This window comes from Mustela putorius, unplaced genomic scaffold (assembly GCF_011764305.1).
Source record: "Mustela putorius furo isolate JIRA1106 unplaced genomic scaffold, ASM1176430v1.1 tig00003836_pilon_pilon_pilon, whole genome shotgun sequence".
Taxonomy (NCBI): domain Eukaryota; kingdom Metazoa; phylum Chordata; class Mammalia; order Carnivora; family Mustelidae; genus Mustela; species Mustela putorius.
This window is the reverse complement of record NW_025421989.1, coordinates 15,121,079-15,141,057: the sequence shown is the minus strand read 5'-3', so window position 1 is coordinate 15,141,057 and position 19,979 is coordinate 15,121,079. Positions and strand designations below refer to the sequence as shown.

Here is a 19,979-nt window from a genome sequence, read left to right as displayed (position 1 = left end):
AAAAAATAAAACCGGTGACTGGCAGAGGGGAAAAATTATGACATTCAAGACTGTATAATCAAACTTTTATAATGAGAGCCTCTTAAACACTTATTCCTTAACTTGCTGGTGCTGTAGGACAGTCTGTTCACGGTGGTGAATCTATACGTGGCGTGGCAGCAGTTCTAGAACTCTCCATCGCTAAGTTAGGAACCGAAGACTTTGGAGGACAGACTCCTCCACTCCCTAACGTCCCAGGGTCCGAGACCAGTGGCTCTTACTCTGCTCTTTGACCTCACTTTACTGTATCAGAATCTTCCTTTTGGAGGTACTTGAAGAGTGTTTGGAATAAGGGTTTACATATTAATGGGCCTGGCGTATTCGTTCTATTGCCCCATTATGTAGGAAACTAAGCTGCCCTTGTTGAATGTGTTTTAAAAAGCTGGATTCCTGGGATGTTTCCATTTATAAATGTAACAATTACAAATATACAAGCTGGGTTCGCTATTGGACATGTGTTATGCTAATCAATGTTTTTCTTTTTAATTTCTGGTCTCCCCACCAACAAAAGTCTGAATGTGCCCCATCATTTGAAGATGTTTGGGCCTATTCTTCTCCTTTGTAAGAACAAAAGAACTGCCCTCAAAAGCCTGTGCTTTCATTTGGAAGTTTATGAATTGCTTTTGTAAATGTAGCCATTAGTCCCAATTGCTTTCTGTAAAATTTCTTAAACTCTTGTACACTTCATGAGAGATTTTCTCAAAGGGAGCATTTTTGCTTTGCCAAGCCTCCAGATTCCTGCTGTCTCCTCTGTCCTGTCCATTCAGCTCGCTCAGTTGTTTGCAGAGGTCACGTATCCCCTCTCTTTCTCTTCGTTTTTCTCTGACGGTGGCTGGGCTGAACGTTTGCCCAAAGCATCGGGTCCCCTCCTGACTGCGGGCAGGTCTTCACGAGCCTCTGCCGCTCTCACTTTGCTTGCGGGCGCCAGGATTTATTCGTCAAAGTCTTATTTCTTCACACCTCATTACTGAGGACTTGAGGAGGATGGGGACAGAGTTCACTCTCGTGCTATTTGCAAGGAATGCGCTTTGCTGGAGAAGGATGGTCTACAAGATTTCAGAGGAAATGTTCCTTTTGGAAAGAGGTTTTTTTTTTTTTAAGATTTTATTTATTTATTTATTAAGATTTTATTTATTTATTTGACAGAGATCACAAGTAGGCAGAGAGAAAGAGAGGAGGAAGCAGGCCCCCTGCTGAGCAGAAAGCCCAATGCAGGACTCGATCCCAGGACTCCAGGATCATGACCTGAGCCAAAGGCAGAGGCTTAAGCCACCCAGGCGCCCTGTAAAGAGTTTTAAGACCTGTGATACTTGTATCCAAAGAGCTGGGATTCTTGGCCCTTCAGTTAACTGCCTTTTGGGGAGACACGAGGTTATTTAATTGTAATGTCGGGAAATCTTTTTGTCAGGATCGTTGCTCTCTATAATGTTCTGTCTTTTAAGCTGAGAGAAGACAAGAAAAAGGTATCCATTGATAGAGTTGGTTATAGTAACATTTCTGTTGACCATTTCTGGTTCTTTTGGTTGGTTTCTGTGGATTCCAGGTAACAAATGGCGCCCTTTCCTTGGGCCAGTACCGCCTTATTTCCACCGGCATCTCTTGTACTGTTGGTGTCAGATAAATCCTATTGCCGGGTGATACAGTCCCCAACATAGGATTACGTACATCGCCTCATGCAGTTGTCTTTAAAATCAGTTAAGAAAGAATTGGCAATCCTATCTGTTCCTTTACTGGCATTATTTGTTTTTGTCAAGTGAATTAGAATTAGTGTCTGGTGTCACTCACTTTCAGCCTGAAGAACTTGCTTTAGTAGCTTTCGTAAGATGGGTCTTTTTGGATCAAATGATCTCCATGGTTGTTGCTCTGAAAATGTCTTCATTTCACCTTCATTCTGAAAATCTAGCTTGCGAGATAGAAGCTTCTGGCTGACTTATTTTGTCTTTCACCCTTTTGAGTATGTCATCCTGCCGCCTTCTGGCTTCACTAATTCCAAGGGCAAGTCCGCTGTTGATTTAATTAACGTTCCCTTGTATGTGCTAAGACCTTTTTTTCTTGCTCCTTTCAAGATTTTTGTCTTTGAAAATGCTGACTGGTACTTATCTGGGTATGGATCTCTCAGTTTATCCAGGGGGAAGTTCCTTACATTTCTTGGCTATGTAGATTCATTTACTCATGTTTAAGAAGTTTTCAGGAATTATCTCTTTAGATATTTTTCTGCTCCTTTCTCTCCTGTCCTTAGGGCACTCCCATAATAGGACGTGTCTATGTTGGTGCCCTGGAGGCTGTCCCAGATTTCTCTGAGTTTCTTGCCTCCTTCTTCATTCTTTCTTCTCTCTGTTCCTCAGATTACATACACTGTTGGTCTCTGTGCAAGTTGGCTGATTCTTTCTTCCACGCAGATTTTCCTATCGGGTCCCTTCAGTGAATTTTTGATTTTGGTTACGTGTACTTTTGAACACCAGAAATCCCATTTGCTTCTTTTTTGTGACTTCTGTCTCTTCCCCGATACTTACTATTTGATGAGATAGCGTCATCATACCTTTAATTCTGTCAGCATTTCATGTGTCCTTTAGTTCCTGGAGCATCTTTATAATAGCTGTTGTCCTGTCTTTGTTTCCTAAGTCCAGCATCTGGGGCCTTCCAAAGTCAGATGCTGTCACCTGCTGTTTTTCCTATGCATGGATCATACTGTCCTGTTCCTTGGCATGTTCTGTTTCTTTTTCATTGAAAAGCAGACAATTTATTTTTTAAAAAATATTTTATTTATTTGAGGGGCACCTGGGTGGCTCAGTTGTTAAGGTCTGCTTTCAGCTCTGGTCGTGATCCCAGAGTCCTGGGTTCGAGCCCCACATCAGGCTCCTTGCCCAGCATGATGCCTGCTTCTCCCTCTCCCACTCCCCCTGCTTGTGTTCCCTCTCTCGCTGTCTCTCTCTGTGTGTCAAATAAATAAATATAATCTTTGAAAAAAAGATTTTAGGGGTGCCTGGGTGGCTCAGTGAGTTAAGCGTCTGCCTTCAGCTCAGGTCATGATCCCAGGGTCCTGGGATCGAGCCCCGCATCGGGCTCTCTGCTCTGGCGGGAGCCTGCTTCCTCCTCTCTCTGCCTGCCTCTCTGCCTACTTGTGATCTCTCTCTCTGTCAAATAAATAAATAAAATGTTTTTTAAAAAAGATTTTATTTATTTGAGAGAGTAAGCACAAAAAGGGGCAAGCAGGCAGACGGAGAGGGAGAAGCAGACTCCGCATTGAGCAGGGAGCCCGACACGGGGCTCCATCCCAGGACCCTGGGATCATGACCTGAGCCGAAGGCAGAGGCTTAATGACTGAGCCACCCAGGTGCCCTGAAAAGTGGACATTTTAGATAATGCAATATAGCAACTCTAGATACTGAGCTCTTTCCCTCCCGTCTGTGGAGCTCGTTTCTGTTGCTGGCCAGTTTGTTGAGTGACTTGATGACACTAGTTCAGGGAAGTCTTTTTGCCGCCTCTGGTGCCACTCCTTGGCGGGCACAGCGCTGGGCATGTACACAACCGCCCTGACCCTCCCACCCCCACTCAGGGGTGACGGGGGTTGCATTCTTCCTGTGTGAAGAATAGACCCGAGCTGTCAGTTCATGACTGTGTTTCTGACTATGTCCTGGCATGTGAGCTTTCCACAGCCTGAGATCATTAAAGTGGGGCTCCTTGGCAGGGGCAGCCATCAAGGCCCGTCTTCAGGGTTCTGTCTGACCTCCGGAAGGCTCTTCTTAGCTCTGTCCACCCTGTTGCTCTTTGAGAAATGAGCTGGTCTGCCTTCGACCTATTGCCGTCTTGAATTACCGACTTCTTCATTTCCTGCCACGGGAATCTCCCTGGTTTGTGATGGTGCCCGTAAGGTGGGCCTTCCTGTGTTGTGGGTCCTCTGGTCCACTTCTGGAGGGCCGCAGAGCTATCTGTTCTTACAGGATGCCTCTAGCCCCAGGCAGAGCCTCCGAACCCCTGCTCCAGAGGGGGCGGTGGGGGATACAGCCTGACTCCCACCTGCTCTGGGGGGAGGTGCCGCACAACAGTGGCAGCCCCCAATCTTCTCAGCTTTGCCTCTCCTGATAGGGAACCTTTACTCCTTGTAATCTGGGACAAAAGATGATCAGGGCCCAGTTTTGGGCCTATTTTGCCTACATGTGGGAACTGGGCAGGGAAATGGAACTCTGGTTCTCTCTGTCTCTCTCTCTTTAAAAGAGTTTATTTGTCTGAGATCGAGAGATCTAGAGCACAAGCAGTGGGAGAAGCAGGCTCCCTGCTGAGCATGGAGCCCAGTGTGAGACTCGATCCTGGGACCCCAGGACCATGACCTGACTTGAAGGGAGCCACTTAACCCACTGAGCCCACTGGTCCTCTTGACCACACTTGCCTGGAACAGAGCTGCTCCAGCCTGGGCTGTGGTGAATGACAGTGTTGGTAGCCTGGCCAAGGAGAGAGAAACTATCACCCTAGACTAGAGCTTGTGGAATAAAAGGGAGCCCCTTCTTGCCTGTCCCCAACGAGGGTAGCATTTCTGTCACTCTGGGCTGGAGGATAGGGGAGGAGCAGATTATCCAATGTTCTTACCAAGATAAGTTGGTTTTCTTGAATGTGTCTCTACTTGCTGTATGCTCATCAGACAATTCATAGAGACTTTAAATGTTAATTTTTTTGGCCGATTAGGGCTCTTCTTCTGGGGCGGTAATCTGAGAAGCTTCTCACCCCACCCCACCCCACCCCAGCCCCAATCTAGCTCTAACTTTTTGAAAAAAATAAACTCCGCTTTTGCACAGATATTTGACCTTCTAGACCTCACTGATGCACACAGTCTTCCTCTGTCTGCAATCAGAAGGTTTTTATCATAAACTCAGCCTATTGCCTGTGGAAAAACAAGCAGTTTAACCTTCTGATTGCATAAAAGGCATTGAATTTACTTCAATAACATGGCTTTGTATTATAGATGGAGAAATTTGTCTCTAACCTACCCAAACCTTACTTTGCTGGACAGTACGAGTCTGTCTTTGAGAATTTGAAGATAATACCAGGAAGGGAACTTTGTTCCCCTGGTTCAGGCAGTTCCCAGTGATTTCTGGGAAGTAGCTGCAATTTTCTCCCTGACCCCAGTTAGCGCCCACACACCTGAATTTTTGCCACTTCTCTTTATAAAACACTGGTATCTGTATTTTGAGGGGTTTAACCCCAATATCTGGTGCCCACAGGGATAGTCTCCAGCTGCTCTTCTGGGTAAGTATTCTCAGAAAATCCTGTTTTCAGGAATAAGAATACAGGAATAATAGTACATCATGGAGCTTAATGTAAGGTAAGGGCTGCCACCTGTTTTCGTGTGACCAGTCAGTTCCGAGTGCTTCTTGCATGTTTATTTAAATGATGGGGAAAAGTCAGAAGATGAAAAGTATCTCAGGACATGTGAGAATATGAAATGCAGTTGTGTCCATAAATAAACTTTGGTGGGGACGTAGTTCTGCTCACGTGATCACATGTTGTCTCAGGGGCTCTGCTGCTCTGATGGGCGAGTTGAGTGGTTGCCACAGAGACTGGCCCACGGAATGCCCAGTCCTTCCCGACTGGTTTTTCACGGAGCAAGTTTGCTGACCCAGTGTGAAATACGTTTGAATGGAGCAGCATGAGTGATTTTTTCTTAATGAAATATTTTAGGGCCTAACAACCATGTCTCAGTAGGACGTAGAGAGGCCCGACAGGGTACAAGAGAGAGTTACAGGACAAGTTGTTAGTTGGGCTTCAGGTGGAAATAGGCGTGCTGCCTGTTCTGTAAACAAATCTCATTCACAAGGAAAACTTACAAGCCTAGGTCACGTGGGTATTTGAGATGAGCTCCCCAGTGGTGCTGGTTTTCCCACAGCTTCTGTTTGATCTGAGATGGCAGCATTCTGATTGTGTTTTCTGTAATTACTGAATTTCTTTCTAATTGAGAAGAAGCTATCTTCCTTATGTGGTCTCTTGTTTTTGGAGAGAACGTGCTTCCCAAGGTTCTGGCTATATTAATCTAAAACCCTGAGATAATTCCACTGACTGAGTTTAAAAAAATTAAAGAGAAATCAGATGAAATATATCTGGCATCATAGACATTGTTGAAAATGAAGCAAAGAGCTAGGAGTTAAAAAGTCTGGAATTTTAAGCTAGTTGCTTTTTGTGGCAGTGTAGACAAAAGCTTGACTGATAAAAGAATGTTCTGTAAGAATGTATTTTAATCTTTCAGATGTGCTAAAAATTCAGCATGATTCCCTGCTTTTTAGGGGTAGTGTTTATGCTTTGCAAAGGATTGTGATTCATAGTCAAATTGTAATTAGTTCTTAGAAGAAAAGATACTGTTTTACCTGAGCAGTAGTTGGCATAATAAAACGTTAGCATCCTTTTTTAAAACATCTCCAGGATTAGTCATATTTATTGATATCTGTTCCCCGCAAGACCATTTTTACTCAACAAAGTTTTATAATTGTTCACTTGTGGTTCAGTGGTCCAGCAACAGGGCTTTGCCATCCATGCTGAAAGAAAGATCTGCCTTTCCCATGCTGTTCTTGCTTATCAATGGGTTCAAGCTCCCTGTTATGGGGTGGGGGGGGGGGACATGTGGTGAAATTACATCATTTCCATGACTTAAAAACCCTAAAAGCTCTGCCAGGGAAGTTCAGAGACCTACACAGATCAGTTCAACCTCCGAAACCAAATTTTTGTGTTCGGGCTTGTGGGCTTGTGGGGCTTCCGGTCTTGTGCCTAGAAGATTCCTTGTTTTGTCGCACACGCTGTGATTCATTCTCTAGCGCTTTCTCCTTCCCTGACCTACCAGTTTCCGCCTGCCCAAATCCACGGCTGTGCTCCTGCATCGAAGACTTTGTGATGCATTTCTGTTTCTGTTTTCCAGGCATCTAGTGGCAATTACTATTTCATCCCGTACATCGTGACACCGTGCGCGGATTATTTTTGCTGCGAGAGTGACGCCCAGAGGCGCGCCTCCGAGTACATGCAGCCCAACTGGGACACCATCCTGGGTCCGCTGTGTGTGCCCCTGGTGGACAGGTTTATTAGCCTCCTCAAGGACATCCACGTGACCTCATGGTAATGCCCGTTCGCAGTCAGCAACCCTGGGAGCTTTGCTGGAATTTTCCCTTCACGTTTGTGGAGGCAGTGGACTCGTAGGAGACCGTAATGCCCAGAGAATGGGGAACCCCAGCCAGTCCGTTCTAAGTGCCCCTGGACTTGGCTGTTGTTCCTTGCTACCTCGCTAAGTTGGGCCTTAAAGAGAATAGAAGTGGAGTTTTAGCAGGTGAGGGCTGAGCCCGAGTCTGGCCCCACCCAGCTCCCTGCGCGACCTTGATAGAGAATTCTGTGTAGCTGTTTTCTCATCTAGAAAATAAGGACATGAAGTCACTGTTTTTATGCTCTTTCAACCCTGAGATTCCGTGTTTTAACATCCTTTCCAAACAGGATTTTGTCTCCCCCTGTTCCCAACCCTGTGCAGCTGTTGGCGGTGGTTAAAATGGCTCAGCAAGGTCACAGGGATCATGAGGGTCTCGCGTTGAGTCAAGCCACAGGACGTCCTGACCTCAGGATGTCTTGGGATGTGTTCTTTGCAGATTTTGTCCTTTGTGGAGAAGGTGGGGAACACTCCTTCAGAGGCGGGCAGGTCTGGGTCTGAGTCCTCGGTCAGACGATGCCGCACTCAGCAGCCTCCTGGCCGTCCGCTCCCCTGTCTGAGCCTCCGTGCTCGAGAGGCTGGACTTGAAGGTGTTCTGGTTCTCAGAGTTGGAGGCCTGAGGTTATCCACTAGACCGAAGGACCCAGTCATCGTCCTCACAGCCAGGTTTAAGGATTTCATTTAAGTGATGTCACAAGAAGGAGATGTCCTTCCAAGACCAATGAGAATCCAGAGCCCTGGATGGACTGGCTTTAAATGGAAAGGCCCCCTCATCCCACTGTGGCTCGGACGGTGGCTTCCCCCGCTGTGACGTGTCACTGTCGTGTTGGTCTGAGGTACACGCTTGCTAACAGCCTGTTCCTTGACTATCCTGTCATCTCTTGCTTGGACACAGAGTCTCTTCTACGCCCCTTCATGGGGAAACGAGACGAGAAACCGAGGTCTTGGTGACCCAGTGCTCGTGCGGACAGCAGACAGGGGACCTGCAGTGGCGCGTTCGTGCAGAGCCTGACACGGACCCACCTTGCCTCACAATGAGCATTTTAGTGACATTTGGGGAGGAAGCTCTTCAAATATTAGCTTTTCAGGTCTGATGAGGAAATGGGCTGGCTCGAGTCTGCCATCCGAGCAAGGCCTTGTAAGAAGTGGGCTCACGTTCGTTTTTCATGAAACGTGCATTTGTTGTCAGCAGGAAAACACCCGTTTTGATGTGGTGTGATTTCAAAGGGCTTGAAATACCTGTTGGTCACTTCCGCCCCTTGAATGCTTAGTGAGAGGGTACGCAGGGCTTCTGGTTTAAAACATCTGGAAGAGGGATGACAGATAATTTTTTCGCTCAGGGGTCAGCTCTTCTAGATGGGTAAAGGCCACCTGTAGCCTTGTGCTGAAGAGGGGTTTGAAGCCATTTCCAAGGTCACATCAGTTAGCAGTGTCCTTCCTCATTACCACGGGCAGAAACGGCTGCATGTGTGCTACATCGGTGATATCCCCGAGTCAGTGTTTTGTTTATTTACCTACAAGTTCTAGCTCTTGTGAGGTTTCTCAGTTCATTAAAACTAGTTTTCAGAATTAGCTTTGAAAACAACACTAAAGTCTAACTTTTCACTTGTCAGGCTAAATTAATAATGCTTTCATATCTTTGATGCCTTTATCATCCACCAAATGGACAGTGGCTGTCACCCAACTTAATGACTCCTAAGACTGAGAGAATTTTAAACACTGGCAGAATCCGCCTATTTGCTCTTTGGATTGATAAGCAGTAGACAAACAAAGTAAAAAAAAAAAAAAAAAAGGTAATGCACTGATCATTTGATGTCCGAGTTCTTTCTGTGGGGCACGACTTCCTTCTTTAAATGTTAATTGGGGTCCTATTTTGAGCATTCACATTTACTTGGCATCATTTTAAAACTATTAAAGGTACATAACATTCCTTCTTAAGTATTTGTCTTTCTCTGAAGACTGTTAAATTGAGCTTGCTCTTTTTTTTTAAGGTTTCTTTCTTTTAGAGAGAGACAGGGTGGGTGGGAGAGGGAGAGAGAGTCTTAAGCAGACTGTCCACTGAGCACAGAGCCTGATGCGACATGGGGCTCCGTCCCACAACCCTGAGATCATGACGAGCCTGCCCCCTTTTTCTCATGAACAGCTTAGTTTTTCTCTCTACAGCAAAGTCCTCTTAACCACTTAACCGGTTGATTGATGGTAGATTACTGCTTGGCAGTGTCTGGTCTCCATTAAAACATTACTTGGAAAGTAGGCCCATATTTAAATCCATTCTTGGTCATTGCAAGTTGGCCTCTCTACACCAAATTGGATCATTTGTGAAGGTTTTAAACCAAGTACCAGATACCAGCATTGCTTCTCTGAGAGGCTACGGTGAGAGATTGCGGTGTGGATTTGAGCCGCTTTAGATGTTTTTATGTATCGCTATTATTATCATCATCTAGAAGCTCCCAGGAAGGAAGTTGTGTTTTATGTTAGAAAAGCTTTCTGGCAGTCGAAAATGAGCGGCGAGTGGGAGTGACAGGCGGAGGAGGGTTGTCCAAAGGCTTCCAGGCACAGCCTCTAGGATTTGCTCAAGGACACGCCCAGTTTCTGGCTCTCGGCCGAGTGGAAAAAGCTTTGTGATTTCTAGGTGGGGACGCCTGATAGATTGACAGCGGTCAGCTTGGAAAGTACTTCCAAGGTCCTAACAATCTGCATTTGTTGATGTGGAGTGGTCGGTTGTCATAGACCGTGACTAGCAGGTAGAACCTGTCTCCTGTCTCTGCTGGTGCGGGGAGGCTCGGGCCTGGGCGAGGCCCCCGTGTGTCCAGCTCTGTCGTGGTTTTAAGGACCAAGGTGCTTTGAGCCGCTGAAGGAAACAGAGTCCCAGATGCAGGTAGATGCGCCCAGAAGTTGTCCTACTTCCCTCTCCAGCGCTTACTACAAAGAAACCTTATTAAACGACATCCGGAAAGCTCGGGAGAAATACCAGGGTGACGAACTGGCAAAGGAGCTGGCTCGGATCAGACTTCGCTTGGACAACACCGAGGTTCTGACCGCGGACATCATCGTGAATTTGCTGCTGTCCTACCGCGACATCCAGGTACGAGCCCGCTTCCCGGAGGCTGGCGTGTGCAGAGTGCTTCCTTGGCCAGAGAATTAAGTCCTCACGGGGAGCACTCTTCTACCAGGCGGTGGTTAGCTGCCTTGTTTGTAGACAAAAGAGGTATGTGGCCGGGTCATAGGTCCCCTAGCGTATCTGCTGTGCTAGTAACATTGGAGGTTTTGTCACATCAGACAGCCACTCTGGCCAAACCTCATTCACTGTACGGCTCGATAACAGGAGCTTAGAATCAGTTTAACAGTTTTAACAGTTTAGATGCACTTGAGGTGAAACCTTGTTTCAAGCTCTTGGCAAATCCTCATTCACTTCATCCTCTCCCCAAGCTTATGGGATGAATACTCTGATTATCCCCGTTTTACAAATGAGGCACAGAGAAGTTAAGTTGTCCAAGTTCAAGTTCACACAGCAGTTAACAAAGTCAAGATTCAACTGAGGCAATGTTGTCCTTGCTCTTTGCCCCTCTTCTGTGCTACTTTCTTTACGCCTTTGTCATTTTCTTCTTCGGGGATCACCGGCCATCAGTGACAGGGAGAGGAGGAGTAGCAGAGGCGCATCTAGGACCCAGGACATGCAGAAGTTCACTCTAGAACAAGCACCGGGGCCTCACGAGGAGTGCTGGAGACTGAGTCTATGGGATGCGGTACCATGAAGGAAATGGAGTGCTTCCTCCATCCAAGTTAAAGGCTGTCGAGCCATTTATAGGGATGCCTTGATGGGGGGTGGGGGGGAACGCAGGACACTGTGCCTTCCGTGCAGAATTCTACAAAGCCGTATTGGAGGTTGTTGACAACAGGTCTTTAAATCAAATTGAGAGAGGCACCCAGTTACGACCTGAACAAAGAAGAGTCAACTGCTGGGGTCTGCGAGCCCTGCTGATAAACAGGTGCATCTAATTGACTTTAATAGCAGATGCAATTAGGGATTTTGACAATGACCAACTGATGGCCCAGGGGACAAGAGAATGCAAATGAGCTTTTTTTGAAATCTTTCTTCCCCTGAGCTTCTGGCTTCCTCCTGTCCTGGCCTTCACGCCTCTCTTGTTTTTATAACCTTCCTTTGGTAGGACTCTTAGGCCCAGATGTAAGCCAGAAGCTTCTTGGAATACACTGCCGCCTTTCCTTGAGCTCAGAACAGGCGTGCGGGAGCTCAGTGGGCAGCTCTTCTCACTGAACTGTGTCTGGCTGGCGGTGAGGTGGCCAGTCACCGTGACTGGAAGCCTGGCCGAAAGGGTAGCAGATGGCACAGCTCAGTGGGGACCCAGCTGAGACAGACACAGTAGCAATGTTTCCCTGGGTAATTATGCGGTGTAAAACTCTGGTTCTCAACCAGAGGACTTGTGGCTGTGCCTGGAGACCTTGTTGGTTTTCACGGCTCAGGGGCAAGGGGGAGGTGCTGCTTAACCTCCCAGAATGCCCAGGCCAGCCCCCACAAGCGAGAAGGATCCAGCCCAAAAGGTCAGTAGTGCCAAGGTGGAAAAATCCTGGTTTAGATGAATTCAATTATATGTGGCCAAATGGGAAGGACCTGGGGTGTTTGCCCTCTTCCCGTGCTCAGTGACTGTAAGATTTCCTGTGTGTTTATCTCGCACTTACCTTAACCCACGGCCCTGCTCATGCTGTTAACTCTCTGGCGCTCACAGCGTGGGATCTTTTTCTGGGCTGCTGGACTCCCTTGCTTCATCCCCTTGATCCTTTTGTGGCCTCTGATAGCAGGGATTCTTGGTCTGGCCTTCTCTCTCGTTCATTTTGAGTTTTTTGTTGTTTGTTTTTTTTAATCTCACTCCTATTGTGTTACAGGCTATAAATAATTTCACTAAACGCTCTCTCTGTAGGGAAAGGCTTGTATTTAAATGCTGAGGCAGTCTTAGGTTGATAACTGTCCAGAAGAATCTGCGAAGAGCTGTCTGTCTCCTGATTTTCTCACCTTGGGACCTCTTGTCAACAGGACTATGACGCCATGGTGAAGCTGGTGGAGACCTTGGAAATGCTGCCCACGTGTGACTTGGCTGACCAGCATAATATTAAATTCCACTATGCATTTGCATTGAACAGGTAAGAGTGAGAGTGGACATATAGAATTTTGAAACATGCTACCTGTCCAGTTCTTCTTTCATTCTACCCTCACTGAGTCTGAGCCAGATTGGGTGCTAAAAGGCCAAGGTTATGAAAAAGGGCAAGGCATCTGATCTTGGGGTTCAGGGATTTTGTGTTTGGAACATATACTCCAGCCGTGAGATCGGACATGTAACTAAAGCCTTAGAGGTCGGAAGAATAAATGCTTTGATGAGGGTTTGCCCCAAATGCTGTGGAAGCCTAGCAGAGGGAAGAAGTCCTTCCACCTGGGGCTTTTAAAGCATCTTCCCTGGGGGTTGGGTTTGGAATTCGTGGTAAGAATTATCTCACGTGCAGAAGAGAGTGTGGGATGTGGCTGGCGAAGAGGCCGTTCTCCTTGGCCAGAGCAGGAATGGGAGCCTAGTGTTCTTCGTGTGCAGCGGGCCTCCTGGGAACGTCTGGGGCCACTAGAGTACAGTTTGCGGGGGAAGCACACACGTGCCCCTGAGGCTAAGTGCGGGGGCTGCGGCTGTGTCTTGAAAGGATCTCTTATGCCCAAATAAGGGGTTGATAGTATCTTGTGGACTGTGCGGGGTGAGTTTAAGCAACTAGATGACTGTTGTAGGATAGAAGAGGGTGCTCTCTTCATTTACTAGTATAATATGAACTTTGGAAGACAAAATACTGGGCTAGATGGAGTTGGTGAGACGTGGAAATTCCAGCCTGGAGATCAGGAGCCTCAAGAGGTTGTGTGCCGAGGGGCCGGGGGTTGGTATTAGTTAAGATGCTGTAACAAAGGGACCCTGAGTGCAGTGGTTTGAGTAAGACGGAAATTGCTCTCCCACCTAGCAGTGTAGCAGTGAGTGGGCTGGACGAGTGGCTTAGCCCTGCTCCGGGAGTTGTTCGGGGACCTGGTTTTTGACCATTTTGTAGCTCTTGAATTTGCAAAAATGTTATCCTCTTCTGGTTGAAGCTAGGTCACTGCGGGTCTGTATTCCAGCCTGTGCAAAGGGAGAAAAGACTGAGAGCTCAGGACAATTTCCTTTAAAGCATATAGAATTAGCATGTGGTGGTGGTGGGGGGGGCACTTCTACTCCCATTCCATTGATGAGAGCACAGTCACGTGACCCCACATTGCAAGAAGGGCAGTTGGGAAATGTAGTCTTTACCTGGTCAGCCATGTGCACCTTCAAACTCAGCTACTGTGGATTTGGAGGATGATAACTAGGAGTTGGCCAGGTTGAACCTCACAAAATCCCTGGTGCGTGAATGTTCTAGCCCTGCCATCTCCCTTCCGTGGCTGATGTCTTCCACAGGGAGTGAATAAAGTGAGCATAGGAGGTGACCCGAGCGAGAGGACTGTTGCATCTGGTCTCTCAAGAGTCCGGCTTGGCTTCAGCAGCTGGATTGGGCTACACGTTGTGGGCTTGCCACGGGCAGCATCGGCAGGACAGCGCATGTGTTCAGGCTCCCGTGGCTTTGGGAGTCTCCTCATGCTCATGACGTCACGTCTCTCTTTGATAGCGAAGCAAGATGTACACGCAGTGAAATGCATAGCTCTTAAGTACACAATTCGATGCCTTTTGATAAATGGACGCACCGTGTAAACACCACCCCATCTCGATATAAAACATGTCTACGCCCTCAGAGAGCTCCTTTGTGCTCCTCTGCAGGCGATCCCCACCCCTTCGTAGGCAGCTGCGGTCGTAACAGCTGTCCACATAGATGAATTTTTCCTGTCCTGGAACTTCATATAAGTGGAATCACAGCGTACTCTGTTGCGTCTGTTTCCTTCACTCGGTGTCGCATGCACATTGTTGGCTTGTCAGCAGCTCGGTGATTCCTGTTGCTACAGGATAGTCCATTGTACAGATCGGCCACAACTGAGCTCTCCTTGGGGCTTGTTCTCAGTCTGGGGTGCTGAAGAACAGTGCTGCTGCAGAGAGGCTCGTGCGTGGCTCGTGTACCTGCACGGCACGTTTCTGTTGGGTACGTAGCTGGCGTCCTGCTCTGGTGGATCCTGGCGAACAGTGACAGGATTTCTATTCGTTTCGATGTATAAGGATTGAATGAGTCACCACTGGTGACATTTCCTGGAAGAATGCCTGCACACCCATAAGTGCTATTTAAAAAAATGGTTTGTTAAGTAAAAACGAAGAGGGCTATTGAAGTGAATCGCCACCGTGTCTTGTCCCAAACAGGGTAGAGGTAACTATTGTCGAAACGGAACAGTCCAATTGCCATCCACTCGATGCAATAAAAGAGAAAACCAATTTGTGAAATGGAAAACTGGTTTCTAAGGGAAATGGGTGTGGCAGGATGAAGTGATGCCAAGACCAGCGCCTTTCCAGTTTGGAAGCGGAGTAGCTGGGATGCCCGCGCCGGAACCACGTTGCTCTCGGACGGAGGCTGTCTTCCTCCTAGGCCCCGAGGAGACAGCGGCTCTGTCTTACAGTCCAGGCAAGGTGTCACCATATTCACAGTCGACTTCAGCACTGTGTACGGTTTTGAGAAACTTCATGGCATCACCTTCTGTCTATAAAGGGGAATATAGCGACGGACAGATGATTTTCCTGCATTGCAGGTGACCTTTACTGCTTAGGAAGGGGAGCAGATCGTGGCCGTGAATTAGTTATTAAAGCTTGGTAGTCATGAATGACATTTGAGCCTCAGATGGCAAGGGCTGTCCATGACTAGAAAAGCTGGCTTGAGCATTCAGAAGCGTGTTCAAAGCTGCTTCAAGTCTGCTTTGAGCCATGAAACTGCTTGCCACTCGGTGGCGTGGAATCCTGTAGGAGTAGTTTCCTCGATTTGCTGTTGTTTTCACAGCCAGGACTTGATTAGGTACGCAGCCAGAAGAACCTGACCAGGGATCCAGGCAGCAGGCAGAAAGCTAGTCTGTAAGAAGAGTACTTGAATCACAGTAGAAGGTTAGGAACACGACTCGCCTGCACAAAGTAGTTATGTTCTCGTATTCTACTCCCTGCGTCTTCGGGGCAAGACTGCCAACTCCAGCAAAACACAACTCCTTCCTGAGTTCCTCAGATTGTGGAGGGGAGGCTGAACGCATGATGTGCTGGTTGGAATATCTGATGTGTCGCTCTATAAATAAGGGGAGGGATAGAGGAAAGTCCCCTGTAGTGCCTAGAAATGCGTGCAGGGGCGACCGATGAGTGTTAGAGAATCCAGCCGGTGCCAGGGAGGCTGCAGTCTTGTTCCAGAACCTCCAGCAGTCGGCTCACCCTTAGCCCCTGGGGCTGTCCAGCCACATCCTTGCCCGGGTAGAGGGACACACATCCTCAGGAGGGCCGTGTGGGCTCCTTGTTCCTGCCGTAGCCACCAGCATCCTTTTCTGGGTCTCTTCGGTTTCTGTTCATGGTTCGATCTCGCCATCCTAAGTTGTGCATTTCTATGACCATTCTTTATTGGGTACTAGTCAGAAGTAGCAAAATGATGACCTCTCCCTACTTGTATAGTGTATCGGTCTCCGGGTCACTAGAATTGTGTGGCAAAAGGGGAACACACATTTGTGTGATCATTTTCCTGGCCGTGAAGAGAAGCACAAATCTTGTGCACTGAAAAGTAGTCATCTGGTCCACACCCTTCATTTTATTTTATTTTTTAATTTTTTAAAAGATTTCATTTATTTATTTGACAGAGACAAAGCGAGAGAAGGAAGGAACACAAGGAAGTGCAGTGGGAGAGGGAGAAGCAGGCTTCCCGCCGAGCAGGGAGCCTGATGTGGGGCTCGAACCCAGGACCCTGGGATCATGACCCGAGCTGAAGGCAGACCCTTAATGACTAAGCCGCCCAGGCACCCCCAAACCCTTCATTTTAGGAGAAAGAAAGAAAGAAAGGCAAGGGCCTAGGATCTAACGGCCGATCAGTGAGACACACAGTGCTCTGGACACACTCGTTTAGTAATGTCACGGCATCATCTGTGAAACTCTGCCCAGAAAGCTTTCTCTTATTTCCGTTTCCCGGAAGGACAGCCAGAAGAAATCCTGGGCCTCTTGGAGCTGTAGGGCCATCTTTTTACATGTTCTACTCTGCCATCTATGCTGAGAGCATAGATGGTAGCTGAAGGCTGAAGCCACTTTCATGATATGTATTTTTTATACGAGAAGACCAGTTGCAATGTTCTTCTGAGAAATAGACCATCTCCATACATTCTGAACAGTGGCCTTGCCAATAATACATGTTTTTGCTTTTGAAATACTTAACCCAGAGGACTTAAACTGCTTCCATCAGTCCTCTCCCCAGCCTCCTTGGGCCCAAGAGAGCTTCCTTTTCTGACCAATTCCTGCTTCGGTTCTCTCCCTTTTGTCCCCACATCTCCTGACTTCTGTGTCAGGGGAGTCCTTTGTGCTGAAGAAGACCGCTCATGAGGGTTTCCTAAAGTTAACGAGTGATGGAAAAATACAATCACACAGGATGCACACACACTTAAACAGTTTAAGAGATACTTCAAAACCACTCTGCTAAAGAGGAACCCTCCTACACTGCTGGTGGGAATGCAAGCTGGTGCAACCACTCTGCAAAACAGCATGGAGGTTCCTCAAAAAGTTGAAAATAGAGCTACCCTATGACCCAGCAACCGCACTACTGGGTATTTACCCTAAAGATACAGACGTAGTGATCCGAGGGGGCACGTGCGCCCGAATGTTTATAGCAGCAATGTCCCCAGTACCCAAACTATGGAAAGAACCTAGATGTCCATCAACAGATGAATGGATAAAGAAGATTTGGTATCTATACACAATGGAATACTATGCAGCCATCTAAAGAAATGAAATCTTGCCATTTGTGACCACGTGGATGGAACTAGAGGGTATCATGCTTAGCGAAATAAGTCAATCAGAGAAAGACAACTGTCATATGATCTCCCTGATATGAGGAAGTGGAGATGCAATGTGGGGGGCTTGGTGGGTAGGAAAAGAATGAATCAAACAAGATGGGATTGGGAGGGAGACAAACCATAAGAGTCTTTTATTTATTTTTTTAAAGATTTTATTTATTTGACAGAGATCACAAGTAGGCAGAGAGGCAGGCATAGAGAAAGGGAGGAAGCAGGTTCCCCGCTGAGCAGAGAGCCTGATGTGGGGCTCGATCCCAGGACCCTGAGATCATGACCGGAGCCAAAGGCAGAGGCTTAACCCACTAAGCCACCCAGGTGCCCCCATAAGAGACTTTTAATTTCACAAACAAACTGAGGGTTGCAGGGGGGAGGGTATGCGCTATGGTGAGTGCTGTGAAGTGTGTAAACCTGGCGATTCACAGACCTGTACCCCTGGGGCTAATAATACATTATATGTTTATTTAAAAAAATTATAAAAAAAAAAACCACTCTGCTGTTCAAAACCCATAAAACTGTGGACTGCATTGCTGTGGAAGAAATGAGGATAATGGTAATGAGTGAGGTGGGTTTTTATAACTGCAATTCCAGTATAGCTAACATACAATGTTGTATGGGTTTCGAGTGTACAAGACAATGATCTCAGGCTTCCATCCGTCACCCCGTGTCCATCACGACAAGCACACTCCTTCATCCCCGTCACCTGTCTCCCCCATCCACCTCCCACCCCAGTAACCGGCAGTGTGGTCTCTAGAGTTACGAGTCTCTTTCTTGGCTTGCCTCTCTCTCTTTCTTTTTTGCCTTATCTCACATGCCAAATTATGAAAGCAGCCTCCGTGTCCATCAATAGATGAATGGAATCAATAGATGAATGGATAAAAAAGATGAGGGGGTGTGTGTGTGTGTGTGCGCGCGCACACACGCGCGCACGCAATGGACTATTACTCAGCCATCAAAAAGAAATCTTGCCCTTTGCAGTGACATGGATGGAACTAGAGAAGAGAGTGTAATGCCAAGCAAAATAATTCAGTCAGAGAAAGACAAATACCATAAGATTTCACTCATATGTGGAATGCGATGGTTTTAAGAATTAAGAATATCTTAAGTACAAAAACTTAGCACCGTGCCGGGCACATAGAAGAGGCTAAATGAATGAGAGTTGTTCTTCTGTTTCCTGACGGAGAATCCCAACCCCAGGGTTAGATCACCTTCAGCGATGGTGTCTGAGGAAGGCCTCTTAAGAAGAGCTGGAATCTAGAAGGCCCTTTGGAGTAAAATGTGAGGTGTCATGAATCGCTTCTGAGTTCTTCCAAGGAGAAGTCAAGGAAACTTTGCGTAAAATTATGGAAATGGTCGCACATGACCTGGGTCCTGCCTGCCTCCTGTGCTCTTCCTGGTTCACTGCCCTGTCACCACCCTCCCCTGCCTTCAGTTCATAAGAAGGGCAGGCTGTTCTCCTCGTGGGTGTTGCCTCAGTCTGGAGTGTCCGTTGCTTGCCAGACCGAATCCGATGCTCCTTCAGGGTCTAACACAATGTCTCTTTCCTTAGAGGTCGGGTTGCATAAAGTACCATTACCTGCAAGCAGCGTCCTTGCTGTTACACATTCTCATAGCACCTGCTCTTTTCCTCGTAGCACTCATATTCCTGGTTCCATTCGAATATTTATCATCCCTCCCACTAGACTAAATCTGGGGCTGGGGGCAGGAGCCATGGTCTACCCGTGCCTATGACCATTGTGCCCCCCACAGAGTTGGTGCTCAGTAGGTATTCATTGAATGGGTGAATGAATGAATGAATGAATGACTCTGTGATCTGCCGTGGTCTACAGTGGGAGGAGATCTGTATGGTGACACCTGGGTCCTTAGAGTGAAGGGATTGGTGTAGTAGAAGGCAGATCTCTTGAATTTTTCTTTATATGTGCGAAAACAAGAATATCTAAGTCCTACATAGGTTGTCTACAGAAAAGTATAACAGCAGAATTACTGGTAATACCACCATCTCAGTAGGGCTTGGCCCAAAGCCGGCAATCCAGAAAAGTGAAGGGCTGCATAGGCCAGGTCAAGGTCAGCAGCGATGGGCATTTTCCTAGCGTGGGATCCCAGGTGTCAGTCAGAGTGGGGTAGGACACGAACTCAGGGGGGAACTGGTCTGCATCACCAAGGAAACCTGTGCCTTCTTGGTAACTGTGTGTTAGGGTAGGGTAACTGCTCTCACAAGTAGTGTGACAGTTTCAGTGCCTTGACACGATGAAGGTTTATACTCACTTATGCGTCATTGCAGCGTGGACATATCGTGCTCGGGCAGTCTCTTCTCCAGGTGATCGACAGTCCACTCTCTTCCCATCTTGACGCTCTGCCCTCCCTTCAGTCCCTAAAGTCCTTAAAGCCGGCTGATGAGAAGAGCGAGACCATGCTGAATTGCCAGGGAGGTGTGGGAACAGCTTTCCTGAGACCTAATTCGCCCACCATACAATTCACCCATTTAAAGAGTACAAACCAGCAGTCTTAGTATATTCAGAGTTGGGTAACCATCACAACCAATTTTAGAATATTTTCATCTTTCCTGCCCCCCAAACCCTGAACTCATTACAAGCCACTGGTCCCCCATTAGCCCTCAACTCCCCTCCCCAGCCCTCAACAGCCACAGTTTTACTTGGCGATCCGTTAGCAGTCACTCCCTACCCCACGCCCCACACGCTGGCCTAGGACACCACTCATCGGCTTTTTGTCTCTGGATTTGCCTATTCTGGACACTTT

General features: G+C 47.4%; 1 protein-coding gene across 3 annotated transcripts in view; it reads left to right on the top strand.

The window, feature by feature from the left end:
• Positions 1-19,979, top strand: part of MAP3K15 (mitogen-activated protein kinase kinase kinase 15) — a 114,692-nt gene that overhangs the window by 31,709 nt on the left and 63,004 nt on the right. For all 3 annotated transcript variants that reach the window (XM_045089357.1, XM_013059635.2, XM_045089358.1), the window contains exons 4-6: positions 6,938-7,131; positions 10,127-10,295; positions 12,261-12,367. In XM_045089357.1, coding sequence (XP_044945292.1) covers positions 6,938-7,131; positions 10,127-10,295; positions 12,261-12,367 — 470 coding nt within the window. The remainder of the gene's footprint in view (positions 1-6,937; positions 7,132-10,126; positions 10,296-12,260; positions 12,368-19,979) is intronic.